Source organism: Megalopta genalis, chromosome 4, assembly GCF_051020955.1.
Source record: "Megalopta genalis isolate 19385.01 chromosome 4, iyMegGena1_principal, whole genome shotgun sequence".
NCBI classification, from domain to species: Eukaryota; Metazoa; Arthropoda; class Insecta; order Hymenoptera; family Halictidae; genus Megalopta; species Megalopta genalis.
This window is the reverse complement of record NC_135016.1, coordinates 9,221,279-9,245,239: the sequence shown is the minus strand read 5'-3', so window position 1 is coordinate 9,245,239 and position 23,961 is coordinate 9,221,279. Positions and strand designations below refer to the sequence as shown.

The 23,961-nt window shown below is 43.3% G+C and overlaps 1 protein-coding gene across 12 annotated transcripts in view; it reads right to left on the bottom strand.

Annotated features, from left to right (window-relative positions):
* Window positions 1-23,961, bottom strand: part of Ca-beta (Calcium channel protein beta subunit) — a 159,108-nt gene that overhangs the window by 32,773 nt on the left and 102,374 nt on the right. For 2 of the 12 annotated variants that reach the window (XM_076521274.1, XM_033478711.2), the window contains exons 1-2: window positions 8,743-8,994; window positions 3,621-4,156 (exon numbers count right to left, since the gene is read on the bottom strand). The exons of 9 other annotated variants lie outside the window; for them this stretch is intronic. In XM_076521274.1, coding sequence (XP_076377389.1) covers window positions 3,621-3,671 — 51 coding nt within the window. In that variant the 5' untranslated portion in view covers window positions 3,672-4,156; window positions 8,743-8,994. Of the gene's footprint in view, window positions 1-3,620; window positions 4,157-8,742; window positions 8,995-12,377; window positions 13,242-23,961 lie in introns of those variants that run through there. One more of the 12 variants, XM_076521273.1, reaches the window with a different exon arrangement.

Here is a 23,961-nt window from a genome sequence, read left to right as displayed (position 1 = left end):
CCTCGAGCCCGAAAGGAATTTTTTCTCCTGCCGGAGTATGAATTCATTCGATTGGGGGTCGTAGCCATGCCAACGGCCTATAGTTAATCGTGTCTCCGCGTCTGCCTGCCGTGCGTGACTGTGTAAATTTGTCTATGCGTGCTAACACGCGACCTTCGGCCGTCCCTACTACGTGGCCCTTAAAAAACCCGGATGGCTTTAATCAATCGAGCAAAAACAGCGGTCGCTTTAGAAATTCTTACGCCAGATCTGTCGTACCCTTCGTCTTCGTGACCCCGGCTGGAAGGTCGTTGATTACAGTGCATCCAGTCACCCATAGTTTTTTCGCGAATCGTGTAAACAAACGGTGGGGGTAAGCGTGTTAATATTTATATCGGCTCGGGAAACAACTATTAATAAGAAATCGATGCGGTAAACACTGCCAGCCTGATTGGCAAACGAAGAACCGAGGATGCTGGCAGTCGGAAGACATTAACACGTTCCGTGCCGAGCTTTTTTTACTCGAATCTTCACACTTTGATATTTTACTAAAACTTGATGTATTACGTGCAATTATTAATTCTCGTACACATAACAACGTAACAAAAACTTATCAACGCCCATTCTTGCGGTGGAAATTGATTCTTCGGTTCTAAATTTCTTGCAAACAATTTGTTCAGTTCACTAAGTAAACATGCAAGCGTGTACCATCGATGGTACACGTGGCACGGAACGTGTTAAACAAACAAGCTTGAAAATCAAGACATTAAGACAAGCTTGAAAAATCATTTTCATTTAGTACATGGATGGTCCAAGCTGTCAGATCTATATGACACTTCCGAGGAAAACTTGGTTCCCAAAATATCGGAGATTGTTCCACAAAAAAGATCTGCTTACGACTTAAACAACGATCCAACATAATCGAATAGAATAATTCGTAGAATCATTTTAAGTATCTTTTTATTTAGTACACTTTATAAATTAGTGGACAGCGGGTTTTATGAATTCTTGATTAAAACAACTGGGTCAAATACAAAACTGTGAAGACATTAGAAGAATCGAGGAAGATTCTTCCAATGTGTGCAACATATTAAATTGACTGAAAGAGAAAAAGCATTTTTAGCGGACTTTCTCGTAATTAGCTCGAACAATCTTCATTTTTCAGCAAAATCCGAGGCGTAGTAATGAGGAGCATTACGTGTCTGTGTGCCAGCGATCGATAACGTGTAAAGCGTCGGGCACGACCGAATGGCAGAATGACATAAACAAAGTAATAAAAAAGCCGGACAAGGCGTGTTAGAGGAGAAAATATCCATAACGAGGATGAAAACAGCGGCTACGGGGGCAATGGAGCATACCGGAAACGCTCGGTTTCACTCTGAAAACGTAAACCAGATCGATTTAGATTGCAACGCAAAGGATCGGAGCCTCTCTGCAACGATAACACGCCTCGCCGGTTTTATTTCACGGCAGGCTGATTAATGGGAAACTTCTATGACGCGGTGTGCAGCCTCCGCGGAGAGAGCCCTTTTATAAAACCGAGGAAAAGAAGAAGAAGACGGTCCCGCAGCTGCGGCAGAACTTCCCTCGCGACTGATTTACTTCGCAAGGCTCGCGATTCGTTGACACCCCTTTGGAAAGAGGGCCGCCCCTGTTACCCTGTCTCCCAGGGGCTCGACCCTTATCGCTTCGAGCGAAAGGGTAGCCTCGGCGAGCCGCTCCAGGATTTAAATAATCGTGGTCGATCCGTGGAAAATGTGTCGCAACCCTTTCGGTGAAACCGTTTTCTAAGTGACTCGTCCGATGGAATAATATTTGTTCGCCGCGGTGCTAATAGCATTCGTCCCGGAATTCCCTAGAGATTGATCGACTGATTCGGTTTAAGGGCGTCGACCTGCTGGATCATTGACCCAGTTACACTTTACTTTCACTTAACCCTCTCCTTTAGAGTTTCGCAGATATTTCAGTTGGAGAATATGAGTTGCTTGCGCTAATTACGCTGAGTCGGCGACGTAAAACTTCGAAGTTTATGTATCTCTGACTTCTGTAACGAAATTCACCGTTTTACTTAAAATAGAATCCATCAAATTTGCAACTTGCTATTATTTATATGAACCGTTCAAAGAATTTGTTTAATCATGTTTCTCAAGATTACATCTTTGCCTAACAGTGTATCATTTATTACACGAAATTACATACGAATCGGTATAATGATTCGGTATAATAATTTCAGTTGGGGAATATGAGTTGCTTGCGCTAATTACGCTGAGTCGGCGACGTAAAACTTCGAAGTTTATGTATCTCTGACTTCTGTAACGAAAATAGTTTTACTTAAAATAGAATCCATCAAATTTGCAATTTGCTATTATTTATATGAACCGTTCAAAGAATTTGTTTAATCATATTTCTCAAGATTACATCTTTGCCTAACAGTGTATCATTTATTACACGAAAGTACATACGAATCGGTATAATGATTCGGTATAATAAAACTACAACATTTCTCTAGATACTATTGAATGGCTACATCCGAGTCCATGAGAAGCTGAATGAAACGAGAAAATTAATTAAAATCAACCAGGAAGAGGCACCTGAATGAACAGCTTGCTATACTTAGAATTGTGTCTCAGCCTACGGGAAAATGAATGACACGACGCAAGACACCTGAATGGACAATTTCTTGCACCTAGAATCTCGTGTTTCACTCTATAAGGAAATAAACGAAACGGAAGAATTTATTGCAATCGATCATGACATCTAAGTGAAAGACTTGATGTACCTAGAATTATCGCTCAATCTATAATAAAGTCAATGGAACGGAAGAATTCATAGTGATCGGCCCAAGATACTTGCCTGAACGACTAACTAAATCAAATGGAATTGCATTTGGAACTCCATGATGTATATAAAATATTCTAGTTTTGCTTAATGGGTTAAAGACACGTAATGTTTCAAATATTTTTAAATATGCTGAAAAGTGGCAAATTAGTAGACAAGACATTTTAATTAAGGACGGCAGTGTTGTCCCAAAATTGTGCCTGAACTCTTATAAAAGTAAATGAAGCGAAAGAATATATTGTAATCAATCTATAATACCTGATTAAACTTACTGTGCTTAAAATTATGTGCCAAATCTGGTACAAAACGCGAACGAAACATAATAATTCATAGGAACCCAAGAGTACCATACCAGGTACCATAGATCTGCCCAAGATATCTGTGTGAACATCCTCTTGTATCAAAATTGTGTCTGAACTAAATACAAAATAAATGCAAGGAAAATATTTATTGTAATTAATAAATATAAACCGAACGAGAGGAAAGAATTTATAGGGATCTGCCGAAGGTACCTGAGTGAGTTGTACCCAGCTATTCTATCCAATCTCTTGTACCTAAATCGTGTCTGAACACAATAAAAAACGAATGTACCGAAAATATCTATTGCGATCAATAAATATCAAAACGAACGAAACGAAAGAATTCAGAGAGTTCGGCCCAAGGTACCTGCGTGAACAGTTGTGCCCAGCTCAACCCAACCTCTTGTACCCAAATTGTGTCTGAACATAAAAAACGAATGCACCTCAAATAAATAATATAAACCGAATGAAACGAAAGAATTCATAGGGATCGGGCCAAGGTACCTGCGTGAACAGCTTGTTGTAGCCAGAATTGTGTTGATTGTATCCGATCATCGCCGGAAACCACCACCTTAGTCGCCAGGACGGTTCTTCGAGTGGCAGTCACCCACTTCCGGCGGGGCCCGACACTCCGACGGCCCAGTTTCGATCGAAAGTCCCCGAGGCTGATGCTCGATCCGCTGAGCTCTCGCTTGGCACACGCTACCGCATCGCGTCCTCGGGATTTTCTCCTTTTCCCCGCGAGTTGTTTCCGGCGTTCTCCTCTCCGGTAGACGGCGTAGAACAACGCAACGGTGCGCCGCTACGCCATCCTGGCAGCGGCGCGACGACCGACCGGCACAGATCCTCAGGCGATCTTCCACGACTTTTTGCGCTTCCGTTTGCAAGCCATCCAAATGTCAGTGCCGATCTACTCTCGGCTTGCCGGCGCTATCGCACCTCGACCACCTGGTGCCTCGATCGCCGTGAACATCTCCATATCCGGCGAGTGATCGAGCTTCTTCGGGATGACTTCCGGGGCCGTACTTCGCCCGACGATGCTGTCGAGGAGCGTGTTCGGTGAAGGAATCGCAATTGTCGTCGAATTTTGGCAACGATGGACGCAGGCAGAGTTTCAGGTTAGCAATTATTTTCGATTCGGTTTCGTTATTTTTGTTAAATTGGGGTCATCGGTTTTAGGTGCTTTTGTGCATTAACCTTCAGGTGGTGGCCACTGTTTTAATATCACTAATGGTAACGTGACGTCAGATAGACCCTCTGTCAATAATGGTAACTTGACGTCAGACTGACTCCGTGACAATAGTATTGCCACGCAGTCAATTGGACATCGAGTCACCACTATTAATTGATATATAGACCATTTGACTTCAAGTCACCGTTATTGTTACGCTGTCAATTTGCCCTCAAGTCACCATTAATTGATAAAGGGTTAATTTCAAGTCAGCACTATTGATACAAGATCAATTTGATTTCAAGTCACCATTATTGATACTGTGTCAATTTGACTAACGTCATCATTCTAGGGTTAAGTTGAATTTTTGTGATGAGTCATCTTTGATTATTTTATATTATATACAATTGTACTTAAATTATGTTCATATTAGAAATCATATAAAGATCGTGGTAGATCAGAATTTAAATACCACAACTAAGGTATACAACTTAGGAATTATACGTTGAAAGAGGTAATGGATGATAGTAATTTCAGTATTAACCCTTTGCACTCGAGGCCATTATGACTCTAAATCTAAAATCGCTTTTTTGACGTACAGTATTTTCAATTTATATGAATGCATAATAAATGCAATGCAATTATTTTATGCATAGTAAATTGAGTGTTGTAACTCATTCAATAGTCTTTTAAATACAAACAAATTCGATAATGAAACAACTATCTTGGAATGTGCACCATTCGAGTGCAAAGGGTTGATCCGGATCAGCCATAATTTATTCCAACTGCGATCCATCTATCCCACGCCCCCAATCAGTTTCCTCGAAGGAAAAAAGCGAAGAAAAATGAACCTAAGTCTCTGATTGATCCTAGCGACGATCCCTATTGACAAGCCAGTAGCGTTTCCAGCAATCTCGTCGCGACTTTTTTAACAAGTAAACTATCGAATCGGTAACGCTGCACCCAGACAGCTTTTCCAGACAAACTTCTTCGGCGTTATCTCGAAATCCGCAGATATAATTGCTCTCGAGGCAGCGTCTTAACGAGGACCGTCTCGGTTGCACACATTTTGCCTGGCTAACGACGTCTGCTGCCGCCTTAATTATAACGTCGCAATTAAAGTAACGATCCCGCGATAGAGAAAAAGGGTCCAGCCGTCTGTGCCCGACGCGATTGATCGATTATTAAGTAATATCGTAACCGGCAGGGCTGAGTCTCGTCGGAACGAAAAGTCCGAGATCCTCTTTATCGTGCTCTCAAGGCTTGAACAAGATTGAAGGATCGCCGGAGCGTTTATGTAAATCGATGGTGTGCATCCACCGGATACATGCCACGTTGTTACGCGTTTAATAGCCGGGATCGAGGGATCGCGGACGATTTCGGTTATGCGAGCCAGAGGGGGAAGGATTATTGCGAGATTTTGCCCGGCGTTGTTCCGAGAGAATTTCAGGAGAGATGAAGATGATTGTTTCTGCTGGATTCTGAGGTATTGATCTGACAACTGGCATGTCCTGTGGAAACGGAAACCTGGATAGTTGGACGGACTTTGGAATCTTCGTATGGCTGTGAAAATTAGGGTCATTCTTTGCTGTCTAGTTTAGTTCGGCTTTTGAGGTATGCATCTTCGACAATTAGTATGTTAAAAAATGTCAACATTTGGGTCGGCTCTAGTATTTTTTAACCTCTTCATCAGATTTCTAATAAACTGTTATTAATAATTACTAATAATGTATTAAGTATGGATGTTACTTCATTTTTTTAAGCCAGAATAAAATTCTGTTCTTTTCTCATAAATATTTAACACTTTATTCACCATTTAATAAACTTTTCAATGGCTGAACTGTGTCTAAGAGAAGCTGGATAATTCTCTATTAAGCAATGACTTCGAAAGAACTTGTTATATTATATTAATCTAAATAATTTGATGATAGATAAGACTATTGGTAATCGTTAATCTTCGATTTTAATAGAATTATTAAGAAACACATCGGCAAATAAACTGTAAATAAATATAAATTTTCTTTTCCGTCTAGGAAATTATTACAATCGAGAAAGTACTAATCGTTGTAACTCTGAAAAAAATAGTACGCCAAAGGGTTAACAATCCTAAGAATGAATTGTTTACATATCGTTCGGTTTACGCACATCTATTTTACTAAAAGGATTGAGTCTTCAAAATATCGGGGTTGGTAAAAAGATCGCGGCAGGTGAAGTACTGCTTTCCTAAGAAGATGCACGTGTCGTAAATATCCTGGGTTATAAAGAAGACGGTATAGCAAACAGTACTTTATAGTAGCAATTTCCATAGGAAGTGCATTATATACTGAGAGGCTGGTTTTTCAAAAATTGGATTCGCCTCTCGCTCGACGCGAAGTGTTTTGATCATAAAGTTTCGTCGCGTGAAGAGTGAATAAAGAAGAGCCAGCCGGACGAATTTTAAACCATTTACGAGGCTGCGGGAATTCGGCTCTGTACAGGGTGTCTCTGAAACATTGACGAAACCAGGAAGAATAGAACTGGGCCAAAGTGTAAAAATTGATCAGTCTCAACGAACAATTTCAATTCGTAGGACTTGCTCGAAGGATCTCTTCACATCTTCGAGACCTGGCTTTCGACTTTTCCATCCACGTACATTTTCTCCCCAGGCTACATCGTCGATTTCTACACCCTGTACACAGTTTCCTCCCTCGAACGAACTCCAACCGAATTCTGAATCATCCAGTAGGTCGGCAAAGCGTGGCGACCCGGTCAAAACGAAATTTCCGAGCGATCGTCATCGAGTTACTAAGTTGCTAACATCATTATCCGGCAACCCTGATGTACATTCTCTCGGAGAATAGCTTTTGAGCCAGCCTGTAGCGAGCACCACAGCGAATTGTTCAACGTGTCCGAGCAGCAAATGGAACATGCCGGTCGGATTACAAAAGGGCCTTGTCAGTCACGCAACTCCCCGATCGCCAGCCACTCGAATAATTAATTAACGCTAGTAATTAGTGCAACTCGATCGGTCAATAGTTAGGACGTAACAATTTTCTGCCGAAGGAAAATACAGAGAGAGAGAAAAAGACGGAAAAAGAGAGAGAGAGAGAGAGAGAGAGAGACAAACAGACAGACAGAAAGAGAGAAAGAAAGAGAGAGAAAGAGAGAGAGAGAGAGAGAGAGAGAGAGAGAGAAAGAGCCGAGACCTCTCGAATTATCAGCGGGGTCGTAGGGAGAGGGCAATCGATTCCGTTGACCTCTTTGTAACTCGGAGCCATCGAGCAGCGGGGTTATCCTCTTGTAAACAGTCGTTGGGATAATTCACTCGGCAAGAATCGTCGGATCACTGCCTATTCGTAGCCTCGCAATTAGCGATATATTTCTCGCCGAGCTCATTACCTGCCCGGCGAACTCTAAACCGTCAGAATGCAGATCTTTCTGCGAAATTGTCTGCGTTAATTGAAGGACAAACAATTAGCTTCTCGATAATCCGAATAAATCGACGATAATCGAGATATATTCGCAGTCTTTAGACGGAGCCAATGTCTCGTGTTTCGCAGACTCATCCTGATGAAGAATGCATGAGATCTGCAGTCGGATCGATATCGACAATAACAGTAAACACGAAGTGAAACACGAAGTAAACCACGAAGTCGAACATGAAGCTAAACGTCAAGTTAAGACACGAACCCGAGCTAGAACCTCTGTGTAAGGTCTGTATAAAATTTAAGAGCGTTACGCTGCTCTCGAGATCTGTTCTTTCGTATGCCGTTTCTTTTTTACGATTCCCGCAAGGGGCGTCAAAGCTGCAGCAATTTACTGGAATCGTTATTCAATCGTCTTCGCATTTAACGATGCGGAGTTAGCTGCGGAACGATGATGCAGTAATTGATGTTCCTCGTGCGAGTTCCTGCTTCCATCGATGAATAAATAAACTATATAAAAACCTATTTCGACTGGAAGGGTCCTCGCGACAACCACGTTGTCGTAGCGCAACTGATCGAAACGAATACGCAAAAAAGAAAACTCCGAGGTTGTCGTACGGAAACGGTAACTGGCGTATTTCACTTTCTCTCCCCGACACCCACGGGATAATTCCTCATCGAGTACGAGAGCTCCGGGCCGCAGAACAAAGGAGCGAAAATATCAGCGATAGTAAAGCCGGGGTGTCGTAATGGCAGCGTGTCCTTTGAGGAATAATTGCCCTTTCGCATCCCCTTTGTCTGCGGCCGAGCGCCAGCGCGCCTCTTAATTCCCCTGGGAGCGAAAAAGGGCGCAGAGGACGAAGGGTGTCCGGGCGGAAAGACGTCCTTTTGACGAGTCCACTGCAAGGACGCCGAAAAGTAGCGAGCGGTGTGTCCTTCGCGGGTCGGGTCAACGACACCGTGTGCGGTGTCGATCGGTGTGCCGCGTTGATCAACATTTATCAAGCGTGTCTGCCTGCGTCCATCGGCGCGTACTACTCGCTGCTGGTACCTGTGCTCGATCTTCTCGCGCGGAAGCAGACGAGGAAAACAAATATCAACAGCTTGGAAGAAAGAAACTGGCCACGGTCGCGTGTCTGCCCACCCACCGGGCACACGCGTGTCCACCCTTTTCGCCTGGTCGCCTGCGAGAGAACCGGCCCACCCCCGTACACACCGTGCGAAATGTCCGCGACACGCGCCACCAGAGAAGAGAAGATGCGACGACGTTTCTCCGCGTACTGACACTACGCGGTGGCGAATCGCGTTTCTGGCCGGGTTAGTTGATACATCGGCCTAGGGGCTTGCCGACTCACCCGCTCTGTGGCGCCACCGAGGAAGCCGGACGACACCCCCGTAACTATATCGATCCGAAAGGAACCCCCGAGGAACCCCGCCAACCCCCGATCCGAGCCACACGACAACGCCAGGCCACTGCACCCTGAAGGCAACGTGTCCTATCAAACCCCACGCGCGCGCCTTCCCTCCTCTTCCTCGTCTTCTCGTCTTCGCACCCTCCTCTGCCAGCCCCAAGTCCTCTTTCTTATTTCATCCATCCACTTCGGGCTACGATCCTCCGCCGCCTCCTCCTCCTCCTTCTCCTTTCTATTCTGTCTCTGCAGAAGGCCGGACAGTGGCGGGACCACGAGGGCTTTCTTCGAGACCGATGCGGTCAAAGGTACGTCAGAACTGTGTCATTCGGCTGAACCCAACGATCAACCGATGAGTCTGCGGGTCACCAGACTGAACCAGTGAGTGAGTTTTTGTGAAGCGCTGGTTCCGTGCACCGTCTGATGCCGCTCGTTGGTCCGCCGAGGTCTCGTCGTTCTTTGATTCGTTCGATCGGTGGTCGGCTTTTGATAGATTGGGGCTTTGGCGATGTTTGCGCGTTCGGCGATGATGATACCGATGTGGGTTCCCATTTCGAAGGTCGGCAGATTGTGAAGCTTTCCGGATTGATTGGGGATACGTGGACACGTTTCAGGACATTTTTATTGATAGATAGATCGAGTATATATAATAACATTAAAAGATCGATCTTCGTAGATCGTAATTTCATGCGAAGCTTATCAAATGATATTTGACGAACTTCGAAATGCTGTAATTTTGTTGGAAATGATTATTCGCGATTGTTGTTAGCCCGCTTTTAAAGGGCGAGGTATGACCTTTAAAGGCGCTTCAGGCATTTTAAAATAGCATCGCTGTGTCGTCAGCGGTTGCTCTTTCCGCAGCAGGGTTTCAGTTTTGCCAAAAGTTCAACTTTGGAAACCGCTGTTGCGTAGGGCGAAGTCTTCCCACTCCAACGAGCTTAAAAACATCGATCTACGATTTTTTGTCGGCATTTTATACCCGTTGGAATGGAAAGCGTGCGACTGAATCTGAATTTGAGACTTTTACGGTGCTGGAAATCGAAGTAAAAATTCGACGAACGACTAAAATGCAGTCGCATTGTTGCAAATGAACGTATCATAATGGTTCTAGACTCATTTGAAAGGGCAAAGTCCGGGTTACTTTTGATTGCGAGAATTTCGAAACTGCAGAAAAGTATTTACATCGACCGATAACATTTTCAAGCCAGTTTCGCTGCAACAATCTTACCGATCGGCAAAATACGCTTGTCTCTCGTTTCAATATTCGTAAAATAATCTGCGAACAATAGCACAAAGCCGTCTACTAATGACAGTCCAACAAAGGGATCATTTTACGAAAAGCTACGTACGCGAGATACGGATCTCGCTCAGACGTTGTCGATCCCGTGAATCAGTAAAACTCGCTCGGCCAGACGGCAGACAATGCAGCCACCCAATTAGGCGAATGCAGCTCGCAGATAAATTCCGAGTGCATCGTGGCCTCACCGTGAGCCGCGCATGTCCGTCTTCGTGGCGCTTCGTGACCGCAAACTGATCGAATTCGAGCAGCTGCACTCGCGCGCGGTCACGCGTGCAACGAAACATCCTGATCTACCCTCGGAAGAAATAATATCGAGGACGATCGAGAGATCACGGCGCGCGAATCGTGGCCGGGAGAAGGCTGATCTGTCGAAACTTGGCGACAACGAGGACTCTCGGGCATCGAAGGACGTCTCAGCTATTTCAGTGTAAAACGCTGCATTAGCGCATCCTGTCATTTAGAGGCAATTGCAAAAATAGATTTGTCGCCGCGGATGTCGCTCTCATCGCGCGACGATTGTCACGCCGACGTCGATCCGTTCCTTCTATAAATCGCGATCGATCACGCGGAACAGAGTCTGATATACAGGGTTCATCAACTATTGACGCGGGCCCGTTTATTTTTACTTGCGCTTCGATTGCACAGCTTACGCTCCAATTTTTCAACCGAGCTTCCATCGGAACAAAATTCTGGAGAAAATTCTCGGGGCAAGTCCAGTATTTCGCGATCACCAATTCTGCCCTTATCGCTGCAATCGCTGCCATCGAGATTTGCTGGTAAGTGCAATCAAATTGATCTGTACATTGAATTAACGCTAACCCTGCCAATTCTGAACGTAATTAACGCGTACCGTTTTATAACGACGAAAAGGCTGTATTTATATTTAATCATTGCAAGTTTATTTAATGATTTTCTATGAAAGAGTCTTTAGAATTTCAACAACATCAAAACAAAAAAATATTCCTCGTTTGATCAAAGAATTTGAACAGCATGCCTACCGTCGTCATGCTGGCCAAAATGACCGGTTTCACATTTTTTAAATAAACGAAATTAAGAAGACTCTTCCATGGACACGATTAAATAAACTTTTCAATTCGAGCAGACGCTATAATATAAATGGTGAAAAGTGTCCATAAATTCAGCTTCGCCAATCTTATGAAACGACTTAAATAGAGTCACTTTTAGAGCTCGGTTGGTTTAGTGTCAATAAAATCGACGATCTTCTATAGCATATTTCCTCCACTCTGTATAGTAAATGTACAAACCCAACCGAGATGAATAAATACAACAGAGTCATGATTAAAAATATTTTTTCCATTTACGATCAACCCTCGAACTGCGATTACCGAGTCATTTTGACCCAGTGTATTTAAATCGTCGCTTAATTAGCCCGTTATTGTCAATTTAACTATTAAATGGTTATTGCACTAGGAACAACAGAAAGATTAATAAGTCTACATGAAGTATCCTCAAAAATATCTTTGGAAAAATGACGAATACACCAGAGAATCGTCGTAAACGTTGTCAATTGTATAGTTGTAAAAACGGTCCGCCATCCAAGGGTTAGCAGAAATACGTTGAAAAATACTGTCCTACTGTTCCACAGCTTGAAAACGATGCTCCCCTCAAACTACGATCTCTAAACAACTGGCTCGGCTAGCTCAGACCTCCTGGAGCCGCAAAGCCGCTAAAAAGCGACGAGCCCGCCGAGACGAAGCGGCAAGAATGTCGCGGAGGGTGAGCGTACACAAAAATGGACCAGTTTCCCAAACGTTGGGTAAATTGTCGCGCGAGTTCGGACAAGTTTCCGAGCGTTTCATATTCCCAGGCGTGTTCCGTAACTTCCGAAAGAAAGAGAGAGAGAGAGAGAGAGAGAGAGAGAGAGAGAGAGAGCGATCGCTCGGCCCATTGCTCTCGATCGGAATTCTCCGGACAGTTTATCGGGCATGGTCAGCATCATTCTCGAGATCTATTTACCTTCCTCCTGCCGAAGGGCTTGTAGAGCTCGCGCTTCGCCGGCCGCCGAAGATGCGCCATTTTCCTGCGACCTGTACGCGACCTCGCGAGACTGACCCCGGCTTCAAGCAGACCTGTCGCGAGACGATAGCGATCGGCGGACGAGGTTCGGGCCGCGTGAAGTCCGCGTGCGTGCAACAGCGTTCGTCAGCTTCGCGAGTCCATCGACTTCCGGTAAGAGGCGCGCCGAGTTCTGCTTCGAAACCGCATTTATCACACGGCCGGCTGTCAGTTCGTTCTCACTTTCACGCACTCCGCTGGCCTGGCTGCGTGGGACGCATCGGGAGCCTCTGCGAAACCGTAAGCCGCCCGGGGGTCCGTTAAAAACCGGCCTAATTAGTCCCAGCCGCGTTCGTTAACGATCGACACCGCGCCCGAGCGCGACGCGCGATCTTTGGATCCCTGCCGAACGGCGAATCCGATACAAGTCGTAAAAATCCTCAGGCTTAACCTTGACTTCTGAACCTGGCTTCTCGTAGAATCACCGAATATTGACGGCGCGGACGGTTCCGGTGATTGTGTAATTGAAGAGCGCCGGCTATCGACGCGTCCACGCAGGACATCGATCCCCAAAGCGTCCAGAACACGGCTCGCTGTGCGTCCTCTGCGTGAGCAAAATATTCTTCGGAACCAGGTTGTCACTAAAAACACGGCCGTACGAGGGTGTCACGTGTCCGCCGAGCTCCTAGCCGCGTTACAGTCGTCGGAATTCGCGGTTCACCGGGCGATCTCGGATCGATCCGCTGGATCAGCGTCCCGTCGTCTCGCCTAGCGTTTGCCTAACGGACAGATCGGTCGCGAACTGGTACGAGACGAGCCCGGTATGCTTGTACGTGCGGTACTGCTCCGACGAGAAGCTTTTGGAACGCATCACGACCTCCTCCGCTATAAATAAAACGGTGGCCGCCACACCGAAAACTCTGCCAGCCGAGAGCCGAGAGAGCCTCGATTCGTCGTAATTTTCCTCGTTCAACGGAGGAACTCGGGAAGAAGAATGCGACCGGCCGCTAGGGCGATCCGCCGAACGGATTCTGAATCACCGGGCCCGGGCCTACTGTTAGGTGTGTAACCGAATAACATCCGCCAGAAAACGGGAAACCGCTGGGCTCGCCGATGATTAATCGTCCTTTGTAACGTGTCAAGGGAACAGCGTTTTAACTCGTTCGGCTATTCAGCAAAACGCCTTGGACGCTGCCGTGCCCGTCGGAACTTGGTACATCTTGTTCATTTAGCGACCTCACGGTGTCGTCCTTCGCGATTTCCCCGCGAAATCGGGAACCGAAGGTTTGGCAGCGCTGAAATGTTTCGGTATATGCCTCGCGTTTTCTAATGCTTGCAATTTGATTCATGAGAGATACGTTCGGTTGTCGTTGACCGGGTCTTTGAAGTACTCTGCGCGAGACGTTTCACTTGGCGCGTGCGGTGATTGCCGATTTTTAGACCAATTTTGGGAGAGATGAAGGGGTTATTTGTAGCAAAAATGTTTGATCAGGGTTACTTATCACAATATGTGTAGGAGAGGTGTCAATACCTTTTTATTTCGTCATAAATTTGAAAGATTTCTTCTGCGAAAAATATCCTCGTTATGTACTTGTTATCAAAATGTTATTGTTAGTTTTGTGTGTGTGTGTGTGTGTGTGTGTGTGTGTGTGTGTGTGTGTGTGTGTGTAAATATTAAATGTCTTTTAAAAGCAGATTTTTTTTCATAATTCACTGATATTTTATAATGCCAATAATATAATTTTATATTATGGTTAATTTCCGACGAGAGAAAAAGCGAGACATTTTTTATCATAAATCAGGTTATTTGATGTCTTTAATACAAGGTTTCACTTGGCAAATGCAGTCAATGCTGATTTTGAGCAATAAAGATATGAAAAATGAAAAGACGTAAAAAGAATGAAATGTGAAGAGAAATAAAGATATGCACAGCGAAGAGAAATAAAGAAATGAGAAATAGAGTGGTTTGAAAAATAAAAAATGCTTCAGTAAATAGGATTCTGATCTATGAATATTGATTGCTAGTTTCCGATGAAAGAGGGCAAGTAAATCATTATTTTCGATTAGGCCATCAATGTCCTCGACACGAGATGTGGCATGACAAACGCACTCGCCGTCGATTTAGAGAAACGAAGGAATGAAAAACGTAGAGAAATGAAGAAATAAGGAAAGAGAAATTAATTAAACACTAATAAGGAATGAGAAACGAGTGACGAGAAACGAAGAAATGAGAAACAAATGGATGTGATCGCCAGCCCTGAATGCTGGCGAGTCCTTGAAAACAATTGCCAGAGCTTCGACAGCGTTTAGAAAATACCAGGTTGAAGACTAATTAGCAGCTGCACAAGATTGCAATGGCAAATTGCGGGCAGAAACGCAAACGCCGGACGAAAGGGAGAATGGCGTGCCAGTGGCCCGTCTCGCATCCAATGTCCGATCTAAGAAGTCATCGGTGGTCAGGCATAAAGACCCTGTCCGCAAACAACCGTGTATTCTAATCGATAAGTAGGTCTGGGTTGTGTCTAGGTTGCAATCAGGCAGCGTGCCTCTGAAATTTGTCGAAGCTGCACGGGCAGACGCACGCCAAACAAAATAATCCCGACGAGATATGATCGCGTTTAATAGTGTTCACGTGTCGAACGGCAGCTCGATCTTATCACGGAGGCTGAAAATACCAGTCGCGGCATACACCGTCTTGACCCGAGACATGTTATTTCGCTTGAGAGAGCGAGAGAGCGAAAGAGAGAGCGAGAGAGAGAGAGTTCAGTCAACTCTCGAGGCATTGATTTCATGACCCGGCAGGATACATCGCCATTGTGCGACTAAACCATGTGGAAGTTGCTACGAAAAGCCGAGGATTGCTTGCCGAAAGGGTGAAGAAAGGATGAAAGCGGTCGATAAATGGGGTGGAAAGGCATTGTACTCGCGGAGGATACGTGTGGGTACATAGATTGATCCCTGGGAAGCTCGAGAGCAACTGACGTAACATCCAGTTGCCTTTAAACACACTTTCGCGCCCCACTATTAGCACATCTTTCCTCCAAAATACATTAACAAATGGTTGTTCGTGTCTTTTAGATATGAATCTGTTCTTTCGAAGCAAGTAGGGAAACGAAAAATTGACGATAACACTCGGAACTTGCTGCAAAATGAAGGTGGAACATCCGTTTCTCTCTAAATGATTCCCTGAGAGACGCTTCATTAACTATTTATTTATAGCATGTCTCCACTTCCCACATTATAAACAAATTTGGTAATGTATAAACTACTTTGGTACGTGATATAGCAATTTTTAGTGAGGCCTCAGAGTCACCACTCGAGGGCAAAGGGTTAATAATGTCCATATTTGATACATTATTTACGAAATCTTCATCGCGTATCTCTTAATCAATTCTCTTTCAGTACATCAAACAGATTATAGTAAGTTCTCCTTAATTGACGCTCAGCTTAGAAGCAAAAATGAATAATTTGTGAAGATTATTGCAGCCTTGCGACTCGTTTCTACAGTTCTTGACAATCGGTAAATGTAAAAACGAGCCGGAAGGCTCGGATAATCGTATTTAATTCGGAAGAATTTACTGTAATTCCGATTCCACAAAATCTGTGTGCGCCGATTTATTTAATAACCTATCGGAATATCGCGCACGGTCAATAGCGAGACAGATCGCTGCTTAATTCCAATTTTGTCAGAACTGCAACGCGTCACGGACTATCTCTGCAGCCCGGGATATTTGACACAGAACTAATTGCTCTCTGCGATGAATTTCTTTATGAAACGTCGGGCAAGTGCCCGCGTTTCGAGCAAGCTCGAACGTCGACTCTCATTTTTCCCCGGTGTTTTCAAGAATTCAACTGGGTCAGCTTCCCCTGTTGTGTGTCGCTGCAGGCCAGACACGCTGTCAGTCATTTAATCGTCGCTAATTTTTTTTTTCCCCCCAGCCGACGGAAACACTTGCAGCACTAATCGCGGCGCGGCGTTGCGAAGCGCCGTCCTCTCGAATTCGAAGCGCTGCGCTGAAAAATGCGTGTTTTGCGGCGAGGAAAAAAATTAGCCACTGCGTTCCGTGGAGCGGCGATGTTTAATATTATAAATGCACTGTGCGTCTGTTTAGATAATAGAGGCGAGTGCGGACGAACTATGCGTCGGCGCCTGCAAGCAGCGGGCGCGTCGATTTCTGTGCCAAGAGACGCCGGTCACCTTTGGCATCGCGCGCGTCCCGACTTTTCCGAATTCTTCGCGCTATGTGGTACAATGACAGAAATTTTCCATTGGAAAAGTTCCACAGTCTTTGATCTAGCACAATTTAATGGCAGGGAAATTGACGGTGATCTATTAAAGCGACGGCGACAGGCAAATTGACCGTGATTAGAAAGATAGACATTATTCGGGAACTTTTCATTCTGCACGGATGGCTTCGGGCAATTATTAATCGAGGGGTTGGACAAGGTATAGGAGCAGACAGCGCTCAATTTATTTTTCCGTCGCACGCAAATAGGGTTCTAGAGCCCCATTACCATTTCCTTGTCGCACTCGTCGTTACCGAAATTTCAGAAATTCAAGCTTCTTAGCGAGGATCAAGTATTACGTATACCTCATTTCTATTACCGCATTTTTTTATTAAATTCGAAAAAATCGTGTCGACGAAGATCGAGAAATTTTTCTAATTATGAGATATCAAGAAATAATAAAATAATCAGTAGAATTCGCTCATCATTCATTCAAGCATGCATGATTCAAAAGCTACTCGGAATCTCGTGTTCCATTAATTATTTTTAACAATAAATTAGATGATAAAATAGCCGAGAAGATCCTTCACAGCATCGATAACGAAAGAAATTGTTATAAACATTAGTTCTGGCTCGCGCGGTTACATCGCGTAAAAATACTAGAAAGAGTCGGCAACGCTGTAAAATCGATTCCACTAACTTTCTGTGTTGCAGTCTTATGTAGTTCACTGGCTGACTGTTCTATTTAGATAGAGGTCGCGAGAATGCCACCGGCTTTGAGCGGTGTCGGTATTTTAGTCTGAAATTTTCAGAACGTGTGACACGAAACCCTACATGGAACTGGGTCTTCTCTGATACCTCGTCTGCGGTCGGACGTTAGGGAAATTGATTCCGGTTTCCCCTCGATGGTAAATCGGCTTTTGATAAAGTGGGAGCGCTCCGAATACGCTCGAAGCTGCCGCTTGTAGTCGACCAAGCAAACTAAAGTGCCGGACATTCCTATTTCCCGCTGAAACGATATCGACACGGAGAATCCTCTGTTACCGACGAGCGGCAGCGATGCTACCAAGATACAAAGTGGCTGTGAACAGCGGCTTTGCCACCAGATGCCTCTTACATGGCGACCGAAGGGGTTGTTTCAAGTTTCAACGCTGTCTGCAGATCGAATGTTTCTTCCAGTTTGTCAGATCCGGCGAATATTATTTCCTGAAAAATTATGCAGCGACTTGATAAATGCTTTTGTGTAATCACCGGGCGAAAAGAATTATACCACGTTGCAGTTTCCACAAGATTAATCGACGATCTTCAACCCCCAAGAATTTTCTCCAGTCATTAATTTGAATTTCGACGTGCGCTATTTGTAGGATAATTTAGCAGAAATTAAATGTTCAATCTGTAAGAATTTTCGACGTTTATTAATTTGGATTTTAATATCGCGCTGTCTGCAGAGAAATTTAGCGAAGCCTAAAGGTAAATACCTGAGATTTCCAGGCAGCAAAATTAATTTACATTCCACTTTTCATAAGGTTGATCGACGATCTTCGACCCCTAACAATTTTTGAGCTTTTACGAATTTTATGAATTTTTATCAGATTTTTAGTCTGCGAAATTATACTGCATTCCAATTTTCACAAGATTAATCCGGAATCTTCAACCCCTAAAAATTTCCGGCATTTATGAGTTAAATGTCAGTATGCGTTATCTGCGAAGCCTAAATGAGATGCTGGAATATATTCACTAAAATTGTATGATAATGAAACCCCGATGAAATCGTGCGATCAGTTTTTTCCCATTTCCATGATTCGTACAAACGATGAAAAACGCGATAATGAAAAAGAAACCTGATTCTCTCCGCGGAGAAGTCCCGAAAACCAGTATTGTCATCGACCCCGGGGCTCTTCGAATAATCGTCCGCCGTTATTGCCGGCAGACGGAGTACCTCTCTGTCGAAAGAATCAATGCTAAATATACAGGCTCCAAAAGCCGCTGCTTCTCCGCCGGATGGATTCACAGCGTCCTCAAGCGCCCCTTACAAAATCGTTTCCCGTTTTAATTATTCACCGCCCCGGCATTTCTGCCGTTATTTTTTAATGCATAGACAAGTACCATCGACACGAGTTTTCTGCGCCGAGGATATACGACGCTCTCTAATATAAAATATAACTGAAACCTCGTCGAGGCTTGCTGTACGAAGAAAAAGAATTATCTATACACGTTGTATATGCGAAGAAATCGATCGAAAGCAATCTACATACAACGCTGTGGATAACAATAATAGTAATAATAATAATAGTAATAATAATAATAATAGTAATAATAATAATAGTAATAATAATAATAGTAATAATAATAATAGTAATAATAATAATAATAGTAATAATAATAATAATTGTATAAAATGCATAAAAATATAAACTGGAAGAGCAGTTTGAATTTCAATATAAATATATCAACTTCGTATAAAATTCAGTCGTGAACACTTTCTAAAAGGGAACAGCTTTTTTCAAATTAGACCAAGCGAGTTGAATTTTATTGTGGTGTTAGGAACACTAGTTTGCTAGACAACGTGCAAAAAATATATTTGAAAAAATAACAAGTAGGTGGAATGGCAAGAAAGATAAGCGAAATCGCGTTTTCTAACCTTCTTATCTGAGGATATTGTCCACGGTGATGTATAAAAGAAAGAAAACTAAAAATAAAACGCCACACACAAAGCCTATTGTACGCATCAATAAATGTTTAATCAAGTTCAATCAATTAACTGCCTCTTTGAAAAATGATTATCATTGTCACTATACTCTATATGTATGATTTTCTTCATATGGTGTTTAAATACACAACAATTTTATAAAACACAAAATTTAATGAAGAATATCAAAGCATGCATCCTTCTTAATCAGTTGGCTGTTTTTATCGTGTATAAAATGAAGAAATGGTAACATTCTCTGTTACGACGAGTATATGCGTCCAAAACTCAGATTGTACACAAAAATGGACAATTTGAGAGAAGGAGATACGATTATTCGAGCCTTTCGGCTCGTTTTTATACTTACCGATTGCCAACGATTATAAAAACGAGCAGCAAGGCTCGAGTAATCGTATCTCTTCTTCCCAAATTGTCCATCTTTGTGCACAATCCGAGCGCGAATAAAGGAAAATTTACTGTAACTGATAAATCAAGTAACTATTCTATTACCCGAACTCAGAAGTTAACTCGATCTGTTCGATGAACCGAGGCCCTACTCTACTAGATCTTACGAGCCCCTCATTTTCTATTCCCTCGAGTGTTATGATCATAGTTGAGCAACCAGGTGTTCTAAAGTGCCCGGAGACTCTAAATTGCTAGAGCAGATCGGCATACCGTTCTCTTCCCGCGATTCAACCGTATCGTCTGTCATCCTAAATCTCCGTTTCGCGCGGCTCGCCGTGCACCCGCACCTGTTCCGCGGTTGCATCACCGTTGCCTGCGGAAATGTAGGCCGCGTCTAGCCGCCTCGAGCGAGGCAGATTTAGCATCCATCCCCGTGTCCCGTTCGCACTCGAGCACGAGCTTCGAGTTTTTCCAGCGACGCCGACGCGTCGCATCGCTTCCCGTCGCCTTGCGCCGCGTCGCGTCGCACCGATTCCGTGACACGGAACTGCAAAACTGCATGCGAGCGCGGGTGCAGCTGCACTCCGGCGCGCACCACGCAGCGACGCGAGGCGACGCGACGCGATGCTGCTGCACCCGCGGCGATGCCCGGCCCGAGCACGAGCCGTAAATTGTTCTCGATTGCGGCGAATTACCGGCAGATCGTTATCGGGCCTAAAATTATTTTGCCCGGCTTGGCTCCGCTCGGCTCGGCGCCGACTGTGCACGCCTTCCTCCGCGGTAACGAGCGCGCACGGCACTCGATAATTGCTCCATTCGCCTAACGCCGACTCGGCCACGGCGACTCTCGCACATCTGCACCCCTTATCGCGCAATTAAGGAATTAAAAGTTTGTCGCGATTACCAGTCGCCACCACGCGAATCCGGCCGGACCTGCACGAGTCTCTCGACTATCGGGAATTGCGGGACTGACGCGCGATACGTTCGTGACACCGCACGAAATCTGACCGAAGTGAAGTTCCTATGGTACGGTAACTTCTCCCTAATTCGCGCTCAGATTGCGCACGAAAATAGACAATTTGGGAAGAGGAGATACGATTATTCGTGCCTAGCGGCTCGCTTTTATATTTACCGATTGTCAACAACTATAAAACTGAGCTGCAAGGCTCGATTAATCGTATCTTCTCTTCCCAGACTGTGCATTTTTTGTGCGCAATCTGAGCGCAAATTAGGGAGAAATTAGGGGAAGCCTGCCTAATTCGTACTGGCCTAATACATCGTACTTCCTATATTTTTCTTAAACTATGTATTCTGTATTAGTAACATCTAGTGGCATTTATATAAACTTGAGACTAGATAAACTTAAACTTAAGACTGGCAAAAATTCAATGGCGTTAAGTTTGTTTTCATTTGTTGACAAGCCTTTTTAAAAATCCGGGAAGCGTAATGTAAGTTTTGAGTATACTTATACGGAAGATATTATTCAAATTATGACATTTTACCGTCAGTTACTATATTATTTTGATTAAAAGATTTGATAAGATCGCGTCTACATTTATTTTCCGTAACAATCGTGAATGAACTCTTTTTTGAAAGGCTGTAACTTCGTTGCAAATCATCGTATCGCAATGAAACTCGGCTGATTTTAAAGAGCAAAGTCTACACTTTTCAGCCGCGTGAGTTATTTTCAGCGACAATTGCTGCGACGATCGTAGGCACACGTTTTGCATCAAGTTTCGATTTTCATCAAATATTTCACTTTGCACAGCTCTGGCAACCGCAAAATATTTTGTTCTCGAATAAAACTACAGTGAATTTAAAGCGCGCAGTTTCTCCTTTACAATGAGCACAAAAACATCGTTCTACGATTTTTTGTTGCCAACTTATACTGATTTGAATGAAAGCTGTGCCGTGGATTGTTTGAAAACCAGAAATCGGGTTGAAAAATAAGTTAAATTTGAAGAAAGAAGGCCCGTGACTTTGTTGTTAATAGTCGTACCGCGACGATCCTAAGCTCATTTCAAAGAGCAGAGTCTGCAGTTTTCAAACGGTTTATATATTTCGAGCTGGAGTCACTGCAACGTTCGCAACCGAGCATTTTCACGACAACGTTCGTTGATCAACGATTGCGTATGAAAATATCGATCTCCACGATCGTCCGCGCTAAAAAACAGAACATTATTCACAGCCGTGTGTCCCATTCGAGTACCCGGAAGTCCGAAAAGTACCGGTCGTGTCGCCTTACCCGCAAGACGGTCTCCAGTTACAATGTTCGAAGAACAACGGGGCTGTTTTTCGGCAGTAAACAGGGTCGCCACGGGTTTCGTTCCTTGAAGGATCGGCCGACAGGCGGCAGATGGCAAGCACCTGACCGCGCGTTCCCTTCGGGAAGGACCCGGGCACCACGATAAGATCGAGAAATCGTCGAATTTTACATTACAATCTGACGATCGCGGTGCTCGCTGCGGTTGAACTAGAAAGACACGTTAGCGTACCGAGAATCGGGCCTCTATACTTACGTGCCCTTGAACCGGCAACGAAGACGACGGCATAGAGAATCATGAACGCGAATTAGATCCAATCGAATGATTAAGGACGTCGGTCGATTGCTCGAGGTGGACTCGATTACCTCGTGATAGCTCGACGGGAATACGCGTCGACGCGTTTGCCTGTCGATCGGGCTGCGATAGAGTCTGGTAGCTGGCAGCTATAGCCGCAGATCGAGCTTCGGAATATGGCATATCTGTCCAGGCCGCTCGATTTTGTCTTACTGCCACCGGTTTATCTCGTGCCCGACAGTTACATGTGATTAGAATTTATGTACGTGAACCGCGTACGCTCGGCCAGCCTCCTTTTCACTGCTCGAATCGGGGATCTTCAAGGACCTTCGGGCTCTTTTCAGAAGCGTACAAACTTCTTCAGCTGTCCATGATAATTTACAATTGGTTTGGTGAATCGATTAAATCTTTATTCGACGGTTTAATCGTAAGGAACTTTACACCGAACGATGATGAGAAAGATGAGATTCCTATGCTTGAACTGCGATCAAATGTCTTTAGATTGCCAAGAATTTTTTTATAAATGGCACATTTTTCAATCAAGACGATCGATGTCAGTAACTTCCTGTAAACGTTTTAGACGTCTTTAGTCAAATTTTAGTCAAATTTTTTAAATATAACAAACAGGAACTTGTGGAGAAACGAGGGTTTTTGTCTCGATCTTATTTAGCTCGAAATAAAGAACCGACATGTCAAGGTTATGTCAAGGTTCGATATTGAAGAGGTAAGGATCGATCGATAATTCTCCATCAAAATTTCAAGAGTAAATTATCGTATTTTATGTCAAGAGTTATGTCAGGCTTTTCCTAAAATTCTATGTGTCAAACTGATGTTTATCTTAAATAAAAATGGCTCTATAATGTTTCACAATATTTAAAATACTTTCAAATCAACATATTCTAAATCTCGTTGACATGTGATAATGATTCACGACTTATAGTAAAATATCCAATCGAAAAATTGTGCCATATTCAAGATTAAAGTGCCAAATAATTCCCATCAATATTTTGCGTAAACAATGTTGAGATTAAGACTATCAGAGTAAAATTTGATCAATTATCAAACTATCAACATTTAGAAAAAGGTAAATTAACTCTTCGCAGTCGAACGGCGACTCTGAGGCGTCACTGCAAATTGCTGCATAATTCTTCAACATAATTCTTGCATCGTTAAATTTATCTACATTTAATAAAAATGTTGCATGTGCAAATAGGCTCAATACCGTATGCACAAAAGTAAGATAACTATAATAACTAATATATAGAGTATATAATATAATATAATATAATATAATATAATATAATATAATATAATATAATATAATATAATATAATATAATATAATATAATATAATATAATATAATATAATATAATATAATATAATATAATATAATACAATATAATATAATATAATATATAATATAATATATATATTATTATTATTATTATATATAATATATATATTATATATATTACATATATTATAATATAATATATATATTATATATATTACATATATTATAATATAATATATATAATATTGACGTATAGTTATACGTCAGAAATACTGTCTTGTTTTTGACGTTAAAATAACATCGAGTGCGAAGGATTAAAAATCGCATGAATTTCTGAATCGTAGTCAGCGATTGCTGTACGTCGTGTGTCTCTC